This window comes from Zophobas morio, unplaced genomic scaffold (genome assembly GCF_036711695.1).
Source record: "Zophobas morio isolate AGI-343-1 ecotype UQ-CSIRO unplaced genomic scaffold, CSIRO_AGI_Zmor_V1 ptg000407l, whole genome shotgun sequence".
Classification (NCBI taxonomy): domain Eukaryota; kingdom Metazoa; phylum Arthropoda; class Insecta; order Coleoptera; family Tenebrionidae; genus Zophobas; species Zophobas morio.
The window spans coordinates 120024-138374 of NW_026972511.1; the positions used below are offsets into that span (position 1 = coordinate 120024).

The 18351-nt window shown below is 28.9% G+C and overlaps 2 protein-coding genes across 2 annotated transcripts; one reads left to right on the top strand and one right to left on the bottom strand.

The window, feature by feature from the left end:
* The first annotated feature begins 2069 nt into the window (after positions 1-2069).
* LOC135120669 (uncharacterized) lies at positions 2070-4431 on the top strand. The gene is made up of 13 exons (XM_064045009.1): positions 2070-2148; positions 2210-2331; positions 2386-2483; positions 2554-2592; positions 2794-2905; positions 3015-3109; positions 3178-3265; positions 3316-3429; positions 3651-3736; positions 3793-3925; positions 4043-4130; positions 4201-4300; positions 4351-4431. The coding sequence occupies exons 2-13, from the start codon at positions 2226-2228 to the stop codon at positions 4372-4374; spliced, it is 1083 nt and encodes a 360-aa protein (XP_063901079.1). The 5' UTR covers positions 2070-2148; positions 2210-2225; the 3' UTR covers positions 4375-4431.
* On the bottom strand, positions 4429-13600 carry LOC135120678 (syndetin-like). Its single transcript, XM_064045017.1, has 34 exons — positions 13545-13600; positions 13410-13473; positions 13285-13350; positions 13146-13225; positions 12819-12879; positions 12543-12631; positions 12278-12358; positions 12125-12173; positions 11995-12072; positions 11849-11936; positions 11726-11787; positions 11600-11648; positions 11480-11549; positions 11259-11368; positions 10812-10877; positions 10366-10432; positions 9572-9703; positions 9400-9511; positions 9284-9345; positions 8244-8329; positions 7706-7806; positions 6782-6849; positions 6463-6526; positions 6237-6276; positions 6071-6166; positions 5928-6008; positions 5766-5832; positions 5610-5678; positions 5508-5557; positions 5351-5428; positions 4929-5019; positions 4747-4866; positions 4595-4645; positions 4429-4536 (listed from the first exon to the last, which is right to left on the bottom strand). Exons 6-34 carry the CDS (start codon positions 12555-12557, stop codon positions 4429-4431), a joined length of 2211 nt encoding a protein of 736 aa, XP_063901087.1. The 5' UTR covers positions 12558-12631; positions 12819-12879; positions 13146-13225; positions 13285-13350; positions 13410-13473; positions 13545-13600.
* Positions 13601-18351: the final 4751 nt, after the last annotated feature.

Sequence of the window (18351 nt, forward strand, 5' to 3'; positions counted from 1 at the left end):
TATTATATAAGCGTCAATTATTTATGAGATAAAGGAGGTAATAATTAAAACTGAAAATAAGACACTTTAAAGGTTATTTTTATGAGGTAAGGCGGTGAAGTATTTTATAGAGGAGCGAAAGGAATGAATAAAAACGTCTTCTTTATAAATTTATTGTTATTAAAAAAATATAGCTTACAGCAAATGCCACCCTTCTAGAACGGGAAATGTTAGTTGAGTTAACTAGAAAGTAGAGCGACGTAATTGGCGATACGGAGAAAACCATTTGGTATAGTTAAAAGAGAAGTCACCCAAAAATCACGTGCTATTTAATCATCATATCAGTAAAACAATTTAAATGAAAAATAAACCACCTCTCATCCTAAATGAGTGTGAACAGCTGCGATTCTTCCAAAGGATACAATGGCGCTATCTAACATCTCGTTGCTTAATGGATTGTTATAATTAGGTTATAGCCAGAAATACTGTCTTTCTACTAATGTGCGTAATCAAGTAGCACTAGCCATACGTAGTTCTGTTACTGAATGGCTTAATTTTACTGAGTAATAACCTAAATGGAATAGGATATTTACGTGGGACAATTTGTTTACTTATAAACACATTTAGTTTCTCCTTCGCTAAGCGTCGAAAATATGGGAAGGCTAAATTAGTTTTTTTTATTGCTATGACTGTTTTTAGCTTAAAAAAATTCAATTGAGTTTTTTTCCGTGAAAAATGAGCTATTAGTTAACTAAGGTGAGTTACGTATTGGTGTTAAAATACCTACTGCTAACAGTAAGTGCGAAACTGGAGTGAAGCCAAGTGTAAGAGCAGGTTTTTACTTTTTTTATTTACCTATCTCCGTACCTAAACTTTTATGCTAATTCTATGTTCCACCTTAGTAATGTGGTACAATACAGAAAAATATTATTACTTTGAAAAACTTAAAGTGGTTAAAAAATCGAACCCGGCCTATCCGTGGGTTTAACCTTCAAAGGTGGAAAACATAAAAATTGCAACTACTAAAGGCGTCCGTAGATAGAAAAGCCTCCCGAACTCCCATCCTATGTTTAGGGTTAAAAGTTTATCTACATTAGTTTTTTGAATTTCTGTCAAAAGCTATGGTGTCCAGCTTATTAGCTGCACATCGTAATTTCTACAATCTCAGTCTACGCATTAAACTTTGGTATTGTTCCTTTGCTTACAATTTGTATTTAAATATGTAGAAACACATTAAACAAATTGTAAATCCATAAAATCACCTAAAGAAAGTCAAAAGGTATAATAATTAAACGAATTTAAAATTAAAATTTTTCAAAAAAAAATTTAATTTAAACTTTGTATATATAGTTTTTAGGGTAATATTACTCTTGAAGGTCGCTTACTAATTAATTTTTTTTCAGTGTTTGTCAGGCACTTATAATCTGTCATATGAAATTTATTTACCTAATTTCTATTATGTGGCACAACTTTGTATTAAAAATAGAAAAAACGCTTTGTATCTAATTACGTCTATGGTAACGCTTACTAATGTATGCTAAGTTCCGAGTAGAGGTCAAAGCTACTCGAGACAAATCACTCTTTTGTTGGTTACGTTTACAATAAGCTGGTAAAATACGGTTAGACTTTGGTAATATAGTGTTTTTAAGTAAGCAGGAGTTTTTGGACCTTTTCTTCTAGGCTATTTTTTTATAACTCTTTTTTTTCCCTTACATTTTCAGAAGGAATATTTTTAAAATGTGAAAGTGAAGGGAAACAGAAAACATTTAGATGATCACTTTATGGAATATTAATATTAATTTTTAATAAGGAATAGTGGATTCTCACTTGCGATTGGGTGTGTACGGTTCGTGAGAGAAAGCTAAAGCTTTTAGCTGGATGGCATAATTTTTGCGGTTCTACGAATTAAGTAATTGTTATGCGTTTTTCAATCTGAAGAACAAATCGTTACATTCGAGTTTAATGAAAAAGCCGAAAACTGTATTAAGGCTTTTTATATGAAAGCAACAAGCTAAAATGTCGAGTACTTTTTTTGTTGCCAATTTGATTTCAGTGCTGACGTGGGACAAAGTTTAAATCTTAATTCTTTTATTATTGATGTAAAAGTTTGAATTTTTACGGATAGTTCCTTTCAGCCTGACTTTGTCTTACACGAGACTTGGAATAATTGTACTACTATTTATTAGCTGAGTTTGGCTAATTTTTATTTATATAATTTTATATATATTAGAGAAGTTTTTAATAGCATGAAAGCTTGTCATGAAATAACGATTTCGTATTCTTTAAAGATTTATAAATGTTGTGTTTGCAAAAATAGCCTATGGCCATTCTTTAAGTTCGCAAGATGCCAAGGTTTTGAAATAGTATTGAAGTCATGCTAATTTAGTTAGTAATGCTTATAATAAGCTTGTGAACTGCGATTGCATTGTAATTGTCAAAGCCAGTTAAAGCATCTTTGTCGGCCGATTCAGGGTGGGATTAGCAGCTCCAGTGAGCATTCAGTGGTGATCGCAATAAATTCTACAGCAAAATTATTATCAGCTTTTTTTGATATTTGTAAACTTTATCTTATAGCGTGCCAATCCAATAAATTTCCTGGAAACCAATCTTCAAGTAATTTATATTTATATATAAAAACAGTCGGTACGAATTATAATTCTTGTAATTAAAATTTATACAAACTTAATATATTAAATATTTAAAAATATTTAAATAAACTTAAGGCCTAGAGATGGAGTTGTAGCAAACTTAGTTATACAATTTATAAATTTATGTACTATTTTATATAACTTTGTTTATTTTTGTTTATGAAAGATTGATATTGCTACGGCCTCAAACGATTTTTCTATTAATAATTATCGAGTCTTGAAATTAATAGCGCGAGGGTCATTTGCTACTGTATACTTAGTAAAAGATAAAGTTTCTGGTAATTAAATTTATTAAAAAATTATATTTTCTTTTATTTGCTAAAGCAAAAGTTTTTAATTTTTTTAAGAAAGTAGAATTGCGTGAACTAATTTTTATTACACGTTTAGGTGATTTGTTTGCAATGAAAATTTATTCAGAAGAAAAGGCTCAAAATATAGATTTAGGCTTTGGCATTTCTTTGACTGCAGTTGCTAATAACGAAGTACACAACAAAAATAATTTTTATTAATATAATTAATTTTTTTTAAAAAAATTAAAAAATTTAAATAGATTGAAATATTGTCTTCTTTGGATCATCCGAATATAATACAGTTACTGGAAGTTATCAAAAGTGGGAATCAAGATTGGTTGTGTTTAGGTTTGTTATAATAATGATAATAATAATAAATAATAAATAATAATATATAGTTTTCGAACTCGCTAACGACCACATATTGACTAGCCAGAAAGCCATTGAGCCGCCTATGAGCGAGAAGCAAGCCAGAAATATATTTATCCAATTAGTAAAAGGAGTTGAATACAGTAAAATTTTAGCCCTTTTTTAATAGCTGTTACATAGATACACGCTTGGTTAAATATTTAGTCGAAAAAGTTTAATTGGTGGTCGCCTTGCGTTTCGCTCCATAATTTATTCGTTCTTCTACTATTATTATTATTGTTATTAGTTTCATCTATTACTAGTAGATCTGCATTAAATTTAATGATATTATATCCACTATTTTTCATACATTTAAATGACAAAGTGCATAAAAATTCTATAATCCATTGCGATATCAAACCGGAAAACTTACTTTTCAAGGATAACGTTTTGAAAATATGCGACTTTGGAGTTATTTATTTATTATTACTATTACTATTATTATTATTACCATTCTTATTATTTAGATAAGCCAACGAATTATTTCCGGGTCGAGCGTGAAGTTAAGAGCTCAAGGAACTCGAGCTTTTTTCCCTCCGGAAATGTGCAACTCAAATAAGGAGGAAATTGAAGGGGCCCCATTGGATATTTGGGCAATGGGTATCTCTATCATTGGTTTATTAAAAAAGTTTAAATATTTACGGTTTATGAAAATATATTTTCATTACTTTTATAACAAAATATAGGGGGATAAAGTCATTTTTAAATTTATTATAGGCGTCACTCTTTACTACGTGGTTTTTGGGGTTCTTCCTTTTCAGGGCGACGCCGTTTTAGAGTTATACGATTCAATATGCAACTCAAAGTATTATCATTATTATTATTGCAGTTATATTATTCATTATTTTCATTTTTCCTTATTATTTATCGTACAGATTGACTTTTCCTGAAAAATGTTCAGCAGGTTTAAGAAATCTTTTAGAGGGAATGCTCTGGAAAGACTATACAAAGAGAATGACTCTAAAAATGATCAAGGTAAAGCAGTGAGTTATTTTAACTAGTATTTTGGTTTCATGTTAATTTAGGCACATGAATGGCTGAATATATAAATGTGAAGTGAAGGCAATAATTATAGTGATAATAAAGTTTATATGAGTTGTTAGTTATTTGGAAGCGCGCAACTCTACTAATAGTCGAAGTTTTTCTTTAAGATTTGTATCAGTTATAGTTCGACAGTTAAGCAAACTGTTTAGCTGTTTTTTTGAATAATCCTTAAAATATATGAAAGAATTAAAAAATAGTGAATTACAAAACAAAAATTATAATCACCGAATTAGTTAAAATCCAGTTTTCTAGTTCGCTTTCTTTTATATAAAAAGCCTGAAGAACGGTTTATATAAGAAACTAAGAAAGCCAACATTTTATATATTCATTAAAATTATGTTAAGCAACAAAAGAAAAAGTTTGCATTATTATTATACGTTGATGTATTCTTCTGCGAGTGAAAAATAGGGAACGAGTTTGGGCGAATAACACTTTTGTAGCTTTGACTTAAACTGAGATAAGTCGAGCTTCATTAAAGCTCTACCTTCATTGGTGCACTAAAAATATGGTAATTATTGGTATTTTTGGAATTTATATACAACAATCACGTGAATATTACCTTTTCCGACATTGAGAAACCTTCGACAAATACGAGCATTGCATTCCGCAATGCTTGTGCCCAAACGACTTTTTTATGTCGATGAGTTATACTTTTTAATATTTTAGTTAGTAAATATTAACAACTTTTTTATGAGCAGAGCGTGATGAAAAGTTTTATGACGGAAATAATAAGGAACAATAATAAAATAAATAATAATAAACAAAAAATAATGAAAATATACGCCGGAAACCTGTAACATTAATAAAAAAAATTACCGCCATTAGCCAATCGTATGCAAAATAATGCTAAAAGCCAAACTAAGTTTTGATTGGGAGTTTTTATAAAGTTAATGTGTATTACATAATAGTCATTAATTACTATAGCTTTGTGAAGCCAGTCAAATGAGAAAACTAACGGTTATAAGCCAATAGCATAGAAACCTCGTCTGTTTATAGAGCAACACGTGGAAAGCGAAGAGTTCGTCAATCATTTTGTCCACGTAACGATTATGTTGGGACCTTCGTTAAAAAGCAAGATAACAAGATTTACCTTTTATAAAGAAGCAATGTTATTGGTTATCACAAAGCTGATGGCTACCCGACGTGATTTAGATCCCAGTTGCACGTGCGCATCTCGTTCAAAACTTTCTGTTAAAAAAAATAATGATTGCTGAACTTCTATACATTTTCTTTAAAGTACGTCGAAATTTATTATTTTTGATAACACGTTACTGTAGCAAAAAAGAATTAGTTCTGGTATCACAGAAACCTAAAAGAAAAAAATATTAATATAATAAGAGAAAGGGTAATAAAAAAATACTAAAAAATTGAAAAAAAAATTTGTAGAAAGAAAAACCGATAGACAGTGTAGTTTAGGAGGAACAAGCTGGTGATATAAGAAAAGTTCGTTGACAATTTCCTGACTAATAAATATAGTATGTAAACTTTCTTTTTACTTACTATGATAGTAATGTTATGTGATAATAGTATATAATAATAATAAGCATAGTTTGTCTACCTTGCATTGAATAGGTCTTTGATAACATAAAGAGACTCAATTCCGATTATTCGATAGGAAAGACCGTAAATATCATGAGGACTATATTAAAGTATAAAATATAAACGTTTAATAAAAAGTAAAATAATAATTATGACACTAACTTATTCAAAGTTACACTCGATCTCCAGTTTTCAAAGCATTCAAAAAAATTATTGCAATGAGCTTGGAAAAGGTCGGATGTCATAATTTTGTAAAATCTATATTTTTGTTTTATAATTGACGGGATCGGTTGTTTTTAGCTTTTTCATTAGTTTATTGGTTAGAAACCTTTTCAAGGCCATTTTCATTTTGGCTGACTTCACAAAATCTGTCGAAAAAAAACATCAACACCATTTTAAAGTAGAATATTTTGTGGCTATATTAGTAAGTGTCGATATTATTATTATGCAATACCAATTTTTTTTAAAACGCTATAAGCGCATCTATTGATTGGTTTAATTTATCACAATGACTCTGCGCGAGTCAATTAAAAATACAAATTAAAAAACTGTACTCTCATTGGCTGTGCTGTCCTCAAAGTTTTTAACAAGATCATGACTGTTTTCCATTAGAGGATGCTGTAGTTCGTTATAATTAGTCATCGCTTTCTTTGTTTTTATTGGTTAATTTAATTTTATCAATCTTGTATGTTTATATTTCTTTATTTATTTACTTTTTTATATATAATAATTGCTTTTCCAACTATTCACAACCTTAAAACCACTTTTAATATTTACATATTATCGACGTATTTTTATGAAAATGATTATTTTCCGTCACTATTTTTTATGTACCGCATATCTTTTATTATCAACGTTTTTAATGAAACTTACTTGCCCAAAAAATTTGAAAACGGTAAAGACGTAAATATCATAAATACTGATTAGAGCCTCTAAAACTCCTGTGAAAATAAAAAAAAAGTAAAGTAAATCAAAAAAATTAATGGTCAATAAAAAACAGTAAAACTTAAAATATGTTTTATAATCAGCCAATTGTTTACTTAGTTGAGTATTTTAAGATCTATTATTGGTTCTTTTACTTAGGTTAAAATTTTCACAGTATTTTATGCACCGAAAGTATTAACTATTTTTCGCTTTTTTATAAAAGCACAAAATATAATGAATAATAAACATTAAAAGCAATTTTTTAGTATTTAAAATAAATTATTATGAATTTTTAAAAACACAAAAACAATGAGAGTTAAATTGAGATAAATAATAGCGAAAGCTAATTAAAGTAAATGAAAATAATGAAAAGTATATAATAATAAACTTATTATAGTGATTAGCATTAAAAAAAATTAATTCATAAAAAAAAATATAATAATGCGAAGTAAAATGAATATTTATTTCATTATTTTTAATAACGAATAAAAATATTTCTCAATTTTTTTATAAATATAAAAATAATAACGTTAAGGAAAATGAAAATACGGAAAATTTTTACATTACCATAATAAATAACAAAACTTTATATAACTAGTAATATAAAAAAAATATTTTATTAATATTATAGAAATATAGATAAAGAATATAGAAACTTTTTAAAAGCATTGTAATCAAAATAAAATAAAACGTTTTCATTATTATTACAAAAAATATATATCTATGAATAATATGTGTTTATGAATAGTATAGAAAAATAAAAAAAAAACTTTTTACATTATTATAATGAAAAAATAAAAGTTTTCATAATTTTAAAAGAAAAGTAAATATTTTCATGAATGTTATATAAAAAAAAGAAGGGAGCAGAAAAACCTTTCGAAATATCAGGAAAAACATAAATAACTTTCAAATAAGTTCCAATAAGTTTTGCAATACTTATAGTGACTGGCGTAATTACTTTGCTTTTTGCTTTGCTTTGCAAAAAAGTTTAATAAAAATAATAAAAAAATAAAAAAAACGAAAGTTAGTATTAAAATATTTCTCAATTTTTTTTGAAGTTTTTATAATATTCTATGTATCAAAAAGTTACGATTACAGGTGAAAAGTAGATTTCTTTACGCTATAAAAACTATGAAATATGGAATACTTAAATAAATAAGTTCTCATAATATTTTATTTAAAAAAAAAAGTTACAGTTGTTAGTAAGAAAAAATCTTTTTATATTGAATAATATGCATATATAAATAAAAAATAATAATCACAAAAATATAAGTTCATAAATCTTTATGTAAAAAAAGTTAGTCGTTAGTGAAAAGTAAACTTTTTTTAACTCTTACTAAAAAATAAAATTATTCAAAAATATTTTATAAAAACAAGTATTCATAGTTCCTGTAAAAAAAGTTAAAGTTACGTTTGTTGGTGGGAAGTAAACTTTTGCAAAACATTATTGTTAAGACTTTCATTAATCACCGAAAATAAAGAGCTTAAAAAAGGATCCTGATTAGCGGATAAAAATATGTTAGTAACTATTATGGACACAGCCAATAAAAAAATTACTGGTAAAAAGTGTTAAAAAAAATGTTAAAGGCTCTTTATTTTTTTATAAATTATTAATTGGTAATAGAAACTTTTTTTATAATAATGATAATCATAATAAATATTGTGATAAACAAAATTTAATTAAATTCTATAGGTAGCGCTACATTTTTCATTAAAAAAAAGTCTAACGGAGAATTTTTTTTTATAAAAAGATAATTTTTTTAAAGATTGTTATTGGGTGAATTTGAAAATTTTTTTATAATATTGTAGTTAATAAAATTTTAATAAATATTTGATTTTCTATTGGGGTAGTACAACAGTGGCGGTACAGTCTTTTTATGAAAGTTAAATTTCACTATTCAATCAGTGATTTTTAAATATTAATATTTATTCATAATAAAATTATAATCGACAAAATTTTATAAAATATTTTAGTTTCTACTGGGTATCACTACTGTTGGTCAAGAAAAATTTTAGAAAAGGAAAACTCTGTGAAGATATTTTATAAATTTTAGATATAGAATTATACTTATTAAAAAATATTGATTTAGAATTAATTTTGTAATAAGAAAATATATCATTTCTGTTGGTATCACTACAATGCCGGTACCATAAAAATAAAGAAAAAGCCTGATAAATTCTATTTTTTAAATGAAATTTTTTTTTTCATTAGAATATAAAAAAAGTTATTTGAAAAATAAAAATTTTAATAATTTTTCTCAAAAACCCTGATAATAGCTGCACCAATAGTATTTTACCAATAAAAATTAACCAATTGATAAGCATGCAGTGATAAATTTTAAGCGCCTTTATCGTATAATTTTATATTAAATAATAAACCATAATTTATAATGAACTTTTTTAAATCAACTAATTCAAAAAAATAAAGAATTATCTTATCATAAATCTAACTTTAAAAGGATTATTAAAGTTTTCAAAAATGGCGGTCAATATACTTCTTTGGTTTTCCTTTGCTGTTATATATTACATTATTGTTATTGTTATTGTTATTATTACTATTATTTTACCTTCTTTATTAATACTTTTCACAAAAGAAAACTCCCGGAAGCTAAAGAAGTCAAAGTTTTCATACACGGGTAGAGAATGCCACGCTTCTGCTTCAAGCATGGCCTTGATATCCTGCACCGCTCAGAGTTGTTGTTCAATTTTTTTAATGAATTTTTTATATAAAAAAATTACTTCCACTTTTGACTTGTGAAAGTCATTAAAAAAAGTTTGAGCTTTTTCACTGATCAACTCAAAAAGCTGGTGAGAATGGCAGGAACTAAAAAGTTCTCCAAAAAAAACAAATATTTGAAGATGCTCAAAAGTCTAATGGAATAAAATTTTTATTTATGAAAGTAAATTTTTCTTTTCTAAAAAATTTTTTTACTAATAATTGAAGCATAAAAATAAGTGGCCAATAATATTTAATATAAAACGTAATGTATTCACTAACTTGTTATTCATTTTTAATAAATATAAAAAAACCAGTAAATATTTTTTAAAAAAGTATATTTTATAATAATAACTTTTTTTTTATTGTAAATTTATAGAAAAAAAGAATTATAATACTACAGTATATAAAAGTTTTAAAAATAATGAACAGAAAAATGTATATTTTATACATAAAAATATTACAAGAATAGCAAAGTTTTATCTAAAATTATTTATAGTTTAAAAAAGTAACAGAATAATAATAAGTACGTAAAAAAATACAAAATATGTGAAAAGTTATTTTTAACAAGTCAAGTATTACAATGAATATTTTCCAACCAATAAAAACAAGCACCAGTAACGATTCATTTTACTTTAAAATGTTATCATGCAGTATAAAAATGTAACGTAAAACTATAATAATATAAACATTTTTTCTGAGAAAAGAAAACAATGCAGTGAACATATAGACATTTCTAGATAAAAATATTGGCCAATAAGAAGCTCTTAAAAATGTTCACATAAACGACTATAAAAATATTGAAGATAATAATTACTTCAATAAAGTCTTCTAACATTACTGGAACCTTCAGCAAATTTTCGGAAAGAGCATTGCTCACATGCCTTTAGCCAATCAAAAATGGAATAAATAATAAACTATTTTTATATAAAAAATTTTATATGATACAATTTTTAAGTACAAATATTATATATTTTTTAATGATTTGAAGTAAATTCATTAAATTTGTTAACTTTTACTATTTAATAATCGTTAAAAGTTTATTTATTATTATTAAAAGTATCACAATAAGAAAAAAAAGAATAAATCTAAAAATTAAAAAAATAAAAAAAAGACTTTTTCACTTTAAAATATTTCAAAAAGAGAATAAATGTACAAGTTATTCATAATTATTATAAATAACATAACAATAAACTTTTTCTAATAAATTTTTTTAAAGCATAAAAAAGATCGAAAAAAGCTTTTAGATAATTCTGAATAAACCATTGAATTCCTTCCCACATTCGTATTTTTTCTTGAGATATTAAAGTTTCCGGTTCTTCACATTTTCTAGTGAAGCCGTATATTAATGAAAAAAAGGCGGCACAACTTTATAAATATTAATTATAATTAAAATTTATACTAAGGAAAAATTTAGTTTTTAAAATTAATAATTTTAGTGAAATTTTTTTCCTCAGTGGGGTCCAATAATTTATTATAAAAGTAAGAGCAAAAAAATAATGAATATTGTAGGATTGTTGGAAAAGTTATTAACTTCATTGAACGAAGTATACAGTGAATATTTTAATAAAGCGCCAATCAAACCGACAGTCGTCAATTAGGCTAACCAATTAAATAGTAGTATTATACAAAAAGTTGTTTGATTGGTTGAATAATAATAAACACAGTACATAAAAAAAACTTTATAGTAATAAAATTTTCATTACTAACTCTTTAGGAAAATCTTTGTATATTTTACGAATCAACTTTGAGTATTTAGTAAAAGAGAGTCGCAAGGAGTTTATTTCTTCACAATAATTCTTGCATAACGTCACTACGCTCTTAAAAATATGATATAAATTAATAATCTTCACTGCAAAACATATATCTTTTTTTATCGACTTAAAATTATCCAATAGAAAACTAAAATAATTGGACGCGCTATAGATAACTTGATGCCATTCATATGACGTGGGTCCCAATAAAAAGTTTTGATGGGCATGCTTAGCTAAATCTTCAACCCTTCACAATAATTATGGGATAGCAATGGAACGTTCTGGAAAAAGTTGTACCTGCTGAAGTACACTTTGCATATGTCACTCGGAATTTCGTCTAGTCTGTCTTTTATATTCATATTTATTATTATTATTATTATTATTATTTTTAATTATTATTATTATTATTATTATTATTATTACTAAGCACATCCAACATTCTTAAAGTTTCTGCCATTTCACAGCAGTGCGCATTTTCAAAAACACTCAAAGCATTAAAATTATAATAATATTATTATAACCAGTAAAATCGCTTAAAAAACTCACCCACTAATTAATGCACTTTTTAATCGTTGAGCAAATGTACTAATTGAAGAAGAAATATTGGCCCTTAATGGTTGCAAACATATAACATCTACACCACTCATTACTGGCAGTTAAAACTGTGCCCAATAGAAACACAAATAAAGGACCTGTCATGTTAGAAAGTTTTTCTTCTAGCGATTGGTAGATTTCAATTACTTTTGCATAATTTTTTTTATACAAATACTCTGACGGAAAGTAAAAAGATTATTTTATAATAGACTTTTACTTAAACTTTACCCTTAAAACCGTTGCCGCTTTGTAGCATATTTTTTATGGATTCCATCATCTCACAAATATTATTAAAAGTTAAAAATGTATATAAAAAGTTATGCTACGCATATCAGAGGCAAAAAAAATTCCAAAATTTCATTAAAATTATAGTTATAACACTTTAATTGCATTGGCTAAATGGACTTTGCGGCGATAATAAGCGAGAAGCCTCAACGACGTTGCGCAACAGCCGCCAGCGAACTATAAAATAATGAGTTGTGCGTGAACGAAAAGTAAAAGTTTGTAAACATGAAAGGTTTAAAAGAAAGTTTTATACATAAAATATAAATATAAAAAATTAAAATTTTAGTATTGAAAATGATATTAATAAACTTATTATTATTTACTTTTTAATAAAAAAATATATTAAAACTAAAAAGTAAACCGATGATAGCCGCATTCTAATGGAAACGCATAAAGAAGAAGAAACTTGAAGCTGCTGCTTTATGGCCTGCACGCGGTGGAGTTCAGCAACTTTATTTAATTTTAGCAGATTATAAAAACTTTTTTATTTTTTTATATTATTATAAAAGTAAATAAAAAATGTACAAAACATAAAAAATAATAAATCTGTATAAAATAAAACTTTTAATTTTAAAAATTTTAGAAAAACTATTATTAATATATTACTATTATTCTTTCGGATTTATTATAAATATACATGTTAGTAACAAGTCAAACCAATTTTTTTTTGATGCAGAGCTATGGCTTTATTATGAGTTCTATGATAAAAAAAAGTTAAAACTTCACATTTATTTATATAAATTTACTGTATTAGTTTAATAATATTATTGCACAGTTAAAGAAAAATATATTTATCTGGAATTTATGGAATTGTATGAAAGTAAAAAATGATTTCTTAAATATAAAATAGTTCTAATTTAAGGATTTTATGTCTGTATATGTACGATATTTCAAAGAGAATTAAAAAGTGAAAAAAAAGATTAAAAAAAAAAAGGATAACTTCAAAATATTAAAAAAATAAAACCTATCCACAGCTTCAAGAACAAATTGATAATAAGATTTTATTTCGTTAAGCACTTTAAGTGTGAAATCTACAGGAAGTTCCTGGAAAATATAATAATTTTTTTAAAAAGTTTTAATATTTTCTCTTTTCAGTAGATGACCTTAAAAATATCGTCGAAGGCATTATATTCACTGGAAAACCACTTCGATTCTAACGAGTTTACGATCTAAAATCTCGAATTATTTACAAAAGTCACTTTTACGCGCTTAAAAATTAAAACTCTACCGCATCATCTGATTCGGTTTCAATAAGCTTTCTCTCTTGAGGAGAAAATTCTGCTTCTATTGTCCTTAGAATTGCAGTTACCAAATGAAGGATATATTTAACTCGTACTTTCGGTTAAGAATTTGTTTATAATACTTTACAGCTGTAAAAGGATCTCCTTCTCTTTTTACTGCCGTAACCAAAGGACGAAAGCTCAAAAGTTTCCAGTTTACAATATACTAAAGGAATTATTTATTTATAAAAATAAATTAAGTCTTTCATAAAACATTTTAGGCTACTTTCCAAGTTTTTAATATTAATTAATAGCCACTTAAATAGTATTGAATTATCTCAAACCTACAATAAGTTTTGCTCTACTTTAGTCTGTTAGCTGTAGATGCAAAAGCTAAGAAGTAGAGAAGGTAAATTGCTCACTGGGTAGAAATTTTTAAAACACTTATCTATCCGTTTATATATATAAAAGTTGTATGTTTAAAATATACAGATCGTTTAGGAAAAGTTTTAAAGCAGGTTTTAATATGAGAAGGAGAGGCTTACCTACCATTTTTAAATTTTGAAACAAATCATTAGCGTTTCAAATTTATTACCAACTAGAAGGCGTTCATTTTAGTCTGAAGGGGTATTAAAAAATACACTAACACTAATATATACGCAAACAACGTAAAAATACACTCAAACAAAAGTGAACGACGCAAAAGTAATAATCTTTAAAAAAATTAAACTTATATTTTTAAATATACAATTTTGAATTAAAACACAAACTATGTTAACCGAGTATAATGATGTTAAAGTAACCGGATTAAGAATTTAATCTAAACAAAACATACATAAATGGAAATGCCATTTTAACCTTTTAGAAAGGTATACAAATGTCTTGATTGCCTATAGTAAAAGTTACTCCCGTTCTTTTTGTTCTCCCCCTCTCCATTGTTGGTGTTGTTACAGTTTGGTAATAATTGTGGTTCTTAAGTTTTATCTTAAAAGTGAGTCTAAGAATCAGATCGGATACTAGGCACAGCTTGCTGAGCAGCGCAAAATACTTATATACATTGGTTACGTACAATTTAAGTCTATAGCAAAAGGTAAACTTAGCTAGACCGTACTCTTAAATATATAGTAACATCAAGACAATTGTATTAAATAGTGTTGTAATCCCAAGTAAAAAATTAATAATTAATTACTTGGACCAACTTCCAATGACTAAGTTCTTTAGTTACACTAACAGCTCTGGGAGGGATAGTGCACGAACCATCACCCGTTCTACGACTCAGATATGATCTTTGCTTTCATTCTTCCCTACTCGCACATAAAGACACAAGCGTAGAACTTAGCTACACTTATAGGTCATAGCACAGACAGGATTTGATAGGTCTGCTTGTTCGCCTCTAAGGAGAGAAGACTTCTACAGCCGATGCCCAGTATATTACGCCCAAACTGCCAACTAAGAAGGATAAGGGCGAAAGGTGATCAACCCAGCCGCATTTCTAGTTCGAAAGCTACAAAGGCTAGTCACTGAGGCTATACGAGCCTACTTAGTAAACACGTACATAGGAGTTAGTCGGCTAGTTACTACCAGTAACTTACACCCCGGGACACCAGGAAGAGAACAATTGCCTATGGGACTAAGCCAATACGAAGGATAAACCTACATTCGCCCGCCATTCCACCTCGGGACGGCAACCAATCAGCAACACTAGACCGAGGCCATCATGAAGCCTCAAGGGTTATCACGTGGGCCGGTCGCATATTTCCCTATTAGACCGATCCTTGATCTTATCGAAAAAGAGGGTCAACTTCCCAGTTAAAGTAGTAGCAGGATCGTAGAGTAGGACCTTTAGAGCCAGCAGATGACTGTTGAAAGCGCGATAAGATTACCTCACGGTTCGCTGCTGGGATAGGGCTGTCCCCAATGAAGCGGGACTATGGTACCTCTTTTTATCAAGCTCCGGCTTAGGGTCAACATGCACCGCGGAGAGTTATTGGTAACGAGTCTTAAGGTCAGTTATAAAATATAAAGCATTTGATAGAGAAGTCCATTTGTGTAGATTCATCGTATCGTAGGCTCAGAGTAGGTGATATTCTGGTTATAATTGAAAACTGAGGTCGTGTACGATTCAAATGGCTAGCTTGGCATGGTTATTTATGACTTATTGGCCACTAAAATAGTTCACATTCTATGGTACAAATGGCGGGAGAGTTATAGAGTACCATAACGCCCGCCTGTACGGGCACCCTTCAAACTGATCTAAAAAATTGTCTAAAGGTCAAAAAGAGATCTGATATAAGTGCTTTCAAGCTAATTTAACTGGGCTAAAGGAGTGCTACTTTTAAGTTAAGTAAACAACTCAAGCATTGTGCTGCACGGCTAATAATTAAAAGCGGAAGAGTTATAAATAAGGTTGAGGATAACCTATCTCAACCTGTTTAGCCTTGGGTAGAATCTTAGTGTAATTGGCTAGGTTCTGTCCATTATTTTAGTGTCAGAACACACGCAAAACTAGCTTAAACAATACGATTTTAAACTCAATTATAAACATTTTAAAGCAATTTCAAACAAATTTAAGTAAATGAAAGTAAACAAAAGTAAATAAACAATAACTAGTCGAGGACCTTTTTTATATCTCTCTCAAGATGGTTTAAAGCTTAATGTATATTAAAGTTTTGACAATTCTGAGCTGGGCCTTGGAAGGTACCATAATCTTAATGCTTCCCTGTAACGGTGTATCATTTTTATTATTATTATTTAAATAGAACCCTAATGAAGGGTAGGGGGCGAGGGCGACACAGCCCGATGCAAGAGTAGTTTACTTTAAAAAAATATCATTCAACTCGCGGGTGGCTTCAGAGTCAACACTAGCGCTTAAATAAAGTTTCTAAATCTGTATAAAATATTTAGTAAACCACTTAGTTGTTCTCTGGACTACTAAGCTATTCAATAACTTCAGCTATTACACTCCCTGAACGTTTTATTGTAGCCCTTTAGACTAAAACTATAACCCTAATAATAATCGCTTTTCTTCTAGACCCACGTAAAACTTTAACACGAAAGAAGCGTAATAACCGAAAAAGAAAGAAAGGAAGGGGGAGCAAAAAAATGGACAAACCAACCATGTGTTTCATTAAAAAATATATATATATATAACATACATATTGTCCAATATGTTATGAAAGGTTATGAAAGGTACCTAATAAAATATATAGTTACCCTCCATATATCAAATTATAAATCCGTGCTGTAAGGTGATTAAATTTTAAAAAACTAGATCGAAACCATCGTGAAGCCGCAGGGAATAATTGACGCTTAACGCGATAATTTGATATGGGCTCGAACTCTTCGTGTGCTAACGCTAGCAACCTAGGGACAAAAAACAAATCCTTACTTCGCTAAAGAATGTACTTCATGGCACGAAAGCAGCTAGTTAGTGCTAACAGCCGAAGGCATTAACGAGCGCCAAGTCCAGCTATTAACAGGCCAACCTGACCCTTGCCAAACTTAGATCTTTAAATTTAATTCTGTGTTATATTTTAACTGCTAAACGAAGAAGCTAGTTCAAACCTAGCGAACACCTTGGTACTTGTTTAGTGCTTTTTACCCATAAAAACGCAAAAACTTTTAACTAAGAATGTGTTATCATTCTCTGGACAAAGGCACTTTTTTACCCTCAGAGAAAGTAATTTTCAGTAATTAAGCTCTGCAAAAACAAATAAAGAGAATGGTATTTTGGTTGCCTTTTCCTTACTTGCTCAAGTCCTGCAAGCTTTATGTACTTTAATATCATACTATCTTAACCTTTTTAGCGGAGATTCGCAAGCAACCTTTTCTTACTTTGACCATCGCGAGGTACGCGTCGGCGATCCTCTAAAGATACTTCAAAATGTCAGCTGGCGCAGGTGGGCTTCGTGGCGGGGAGACCAGGCGCTGTTTTGGGCCTTTGACTGTTGACTATATTTTGGAGCCTTCGTAATAGTTTGTACTCTCTGGTGGAGCGAGGATTGCTTTTTGTTCTTAGGCTACTAGAGTAAAGCGCACGAAAAAGATCGACCCTATAGAAAAAGATGCGTTTGACCTCTGCGTTGTTCCTTGAGGCTTCACGAGGGCTGCGGGCCTAGTGTTGACGGTTGGCTCCCACCTGGAGGCGGATTACAAGGCAAATGCAAGAATACCTATGGTGCCATCCTGATTAAAAAGTAAAGATTATAACGTGGTTATGGCACCTTCCCTCTTTTAAGAGCAAATCCTTAGACCCGAGTTGAATTGGGACTTAGAACCCTCCGAAGTACATAATAACTTAGAGTTCAGAGCTTGGCAAAGTAAGATACCATAATCACGGTTCTAAAGATATAAGTGAGTTTAAGTGCCAAATCAGATACTAGCCATAACTGGGAAATTTTGCAGCTTATAGGGTTCACTGAGACACCACCAAAGAACCCGCTGAACAGTAGCGGGTGACGTGATCGAAGTTCAAGATTAATCTACATTCATCTTACATTCCACCCCCCTATAGAACTTTCTTGACCACCTACGATCGTAAACCCACGGGAAGACTGCACAGACTAAGATTGTGTTGGGCACGTAAGGTGTATAAGGTCGATTCCTTTCGGCCGCCATACGACATGCACCTGGAGACCAAAAGCAATACTTACATTTATAAAGAGTGTAAATTGGGCGATAGTTATAAGGTTATAATATAAGATAGAAGTTACTCACAGCCCAATGTAGGACGCGCGATAAGCTCTCGCACTAAGGGATAATAAAGATAAGAGGATACAGCCATGCGTGCAGGAACAAACTCGTGCATTGACACGGCAGTACGGGCGTATATTTCATAGACGTCTGATGAAAACCTTCATATGAGAAAATTACACCTTTGAGAGGTAAAAGAGTATTGTTACCCAGAGTTGTTAAGTATTTTTATAGAAGTTAACAGGGCACAACCCTTTG

What these genes read in the sequence shown, in the direction of transcription:
- LOC135120669 (XM_064045009.1), top strand. Translation starts at nt 2,226, where the DNA reads ATGAAAGCTTGTCATGAAATAACGATTTCGTATTCTTTAAAGATTTAT. An exon ending in TAAGTTCGCAAGATGCCAAG is followed by an intron (nt 2,332 to 2,385) that starts GTTTTGAAATAG and finishes GCTTATAATAAG; the next exon opens with CTTGTGAACTGCGATTGCAT. An exon ending in ATTGGATATTTGGGCAATGG is followed by an intron (nt 3,926 to 4,042) that starts GTATCTCTATCA and finishes AATTTATTATAG; the next exon opens with GCGTCACTCTTTACTACGTG.
- LOC135120678 (XM_064045017.1), bottom strand. An exon ending in TTTACTTCCCACCAACAAAC is followed by an intron (nt 7,807 to 8,243) that starts GTAACTTTAACT and finishes TTTTTTGCAAAG; the next exon opens with CAAAGCAAAAAGCAAAGTAA. An exon ending in TTGCTCTATAAACAGACGAG is followed by an intron (nt 5,020 to 5,350) that starts GTTTCTATGCTA and finishes AATATTAAAAAG; the next exon opens with TATAACTCATCGACATAAAA.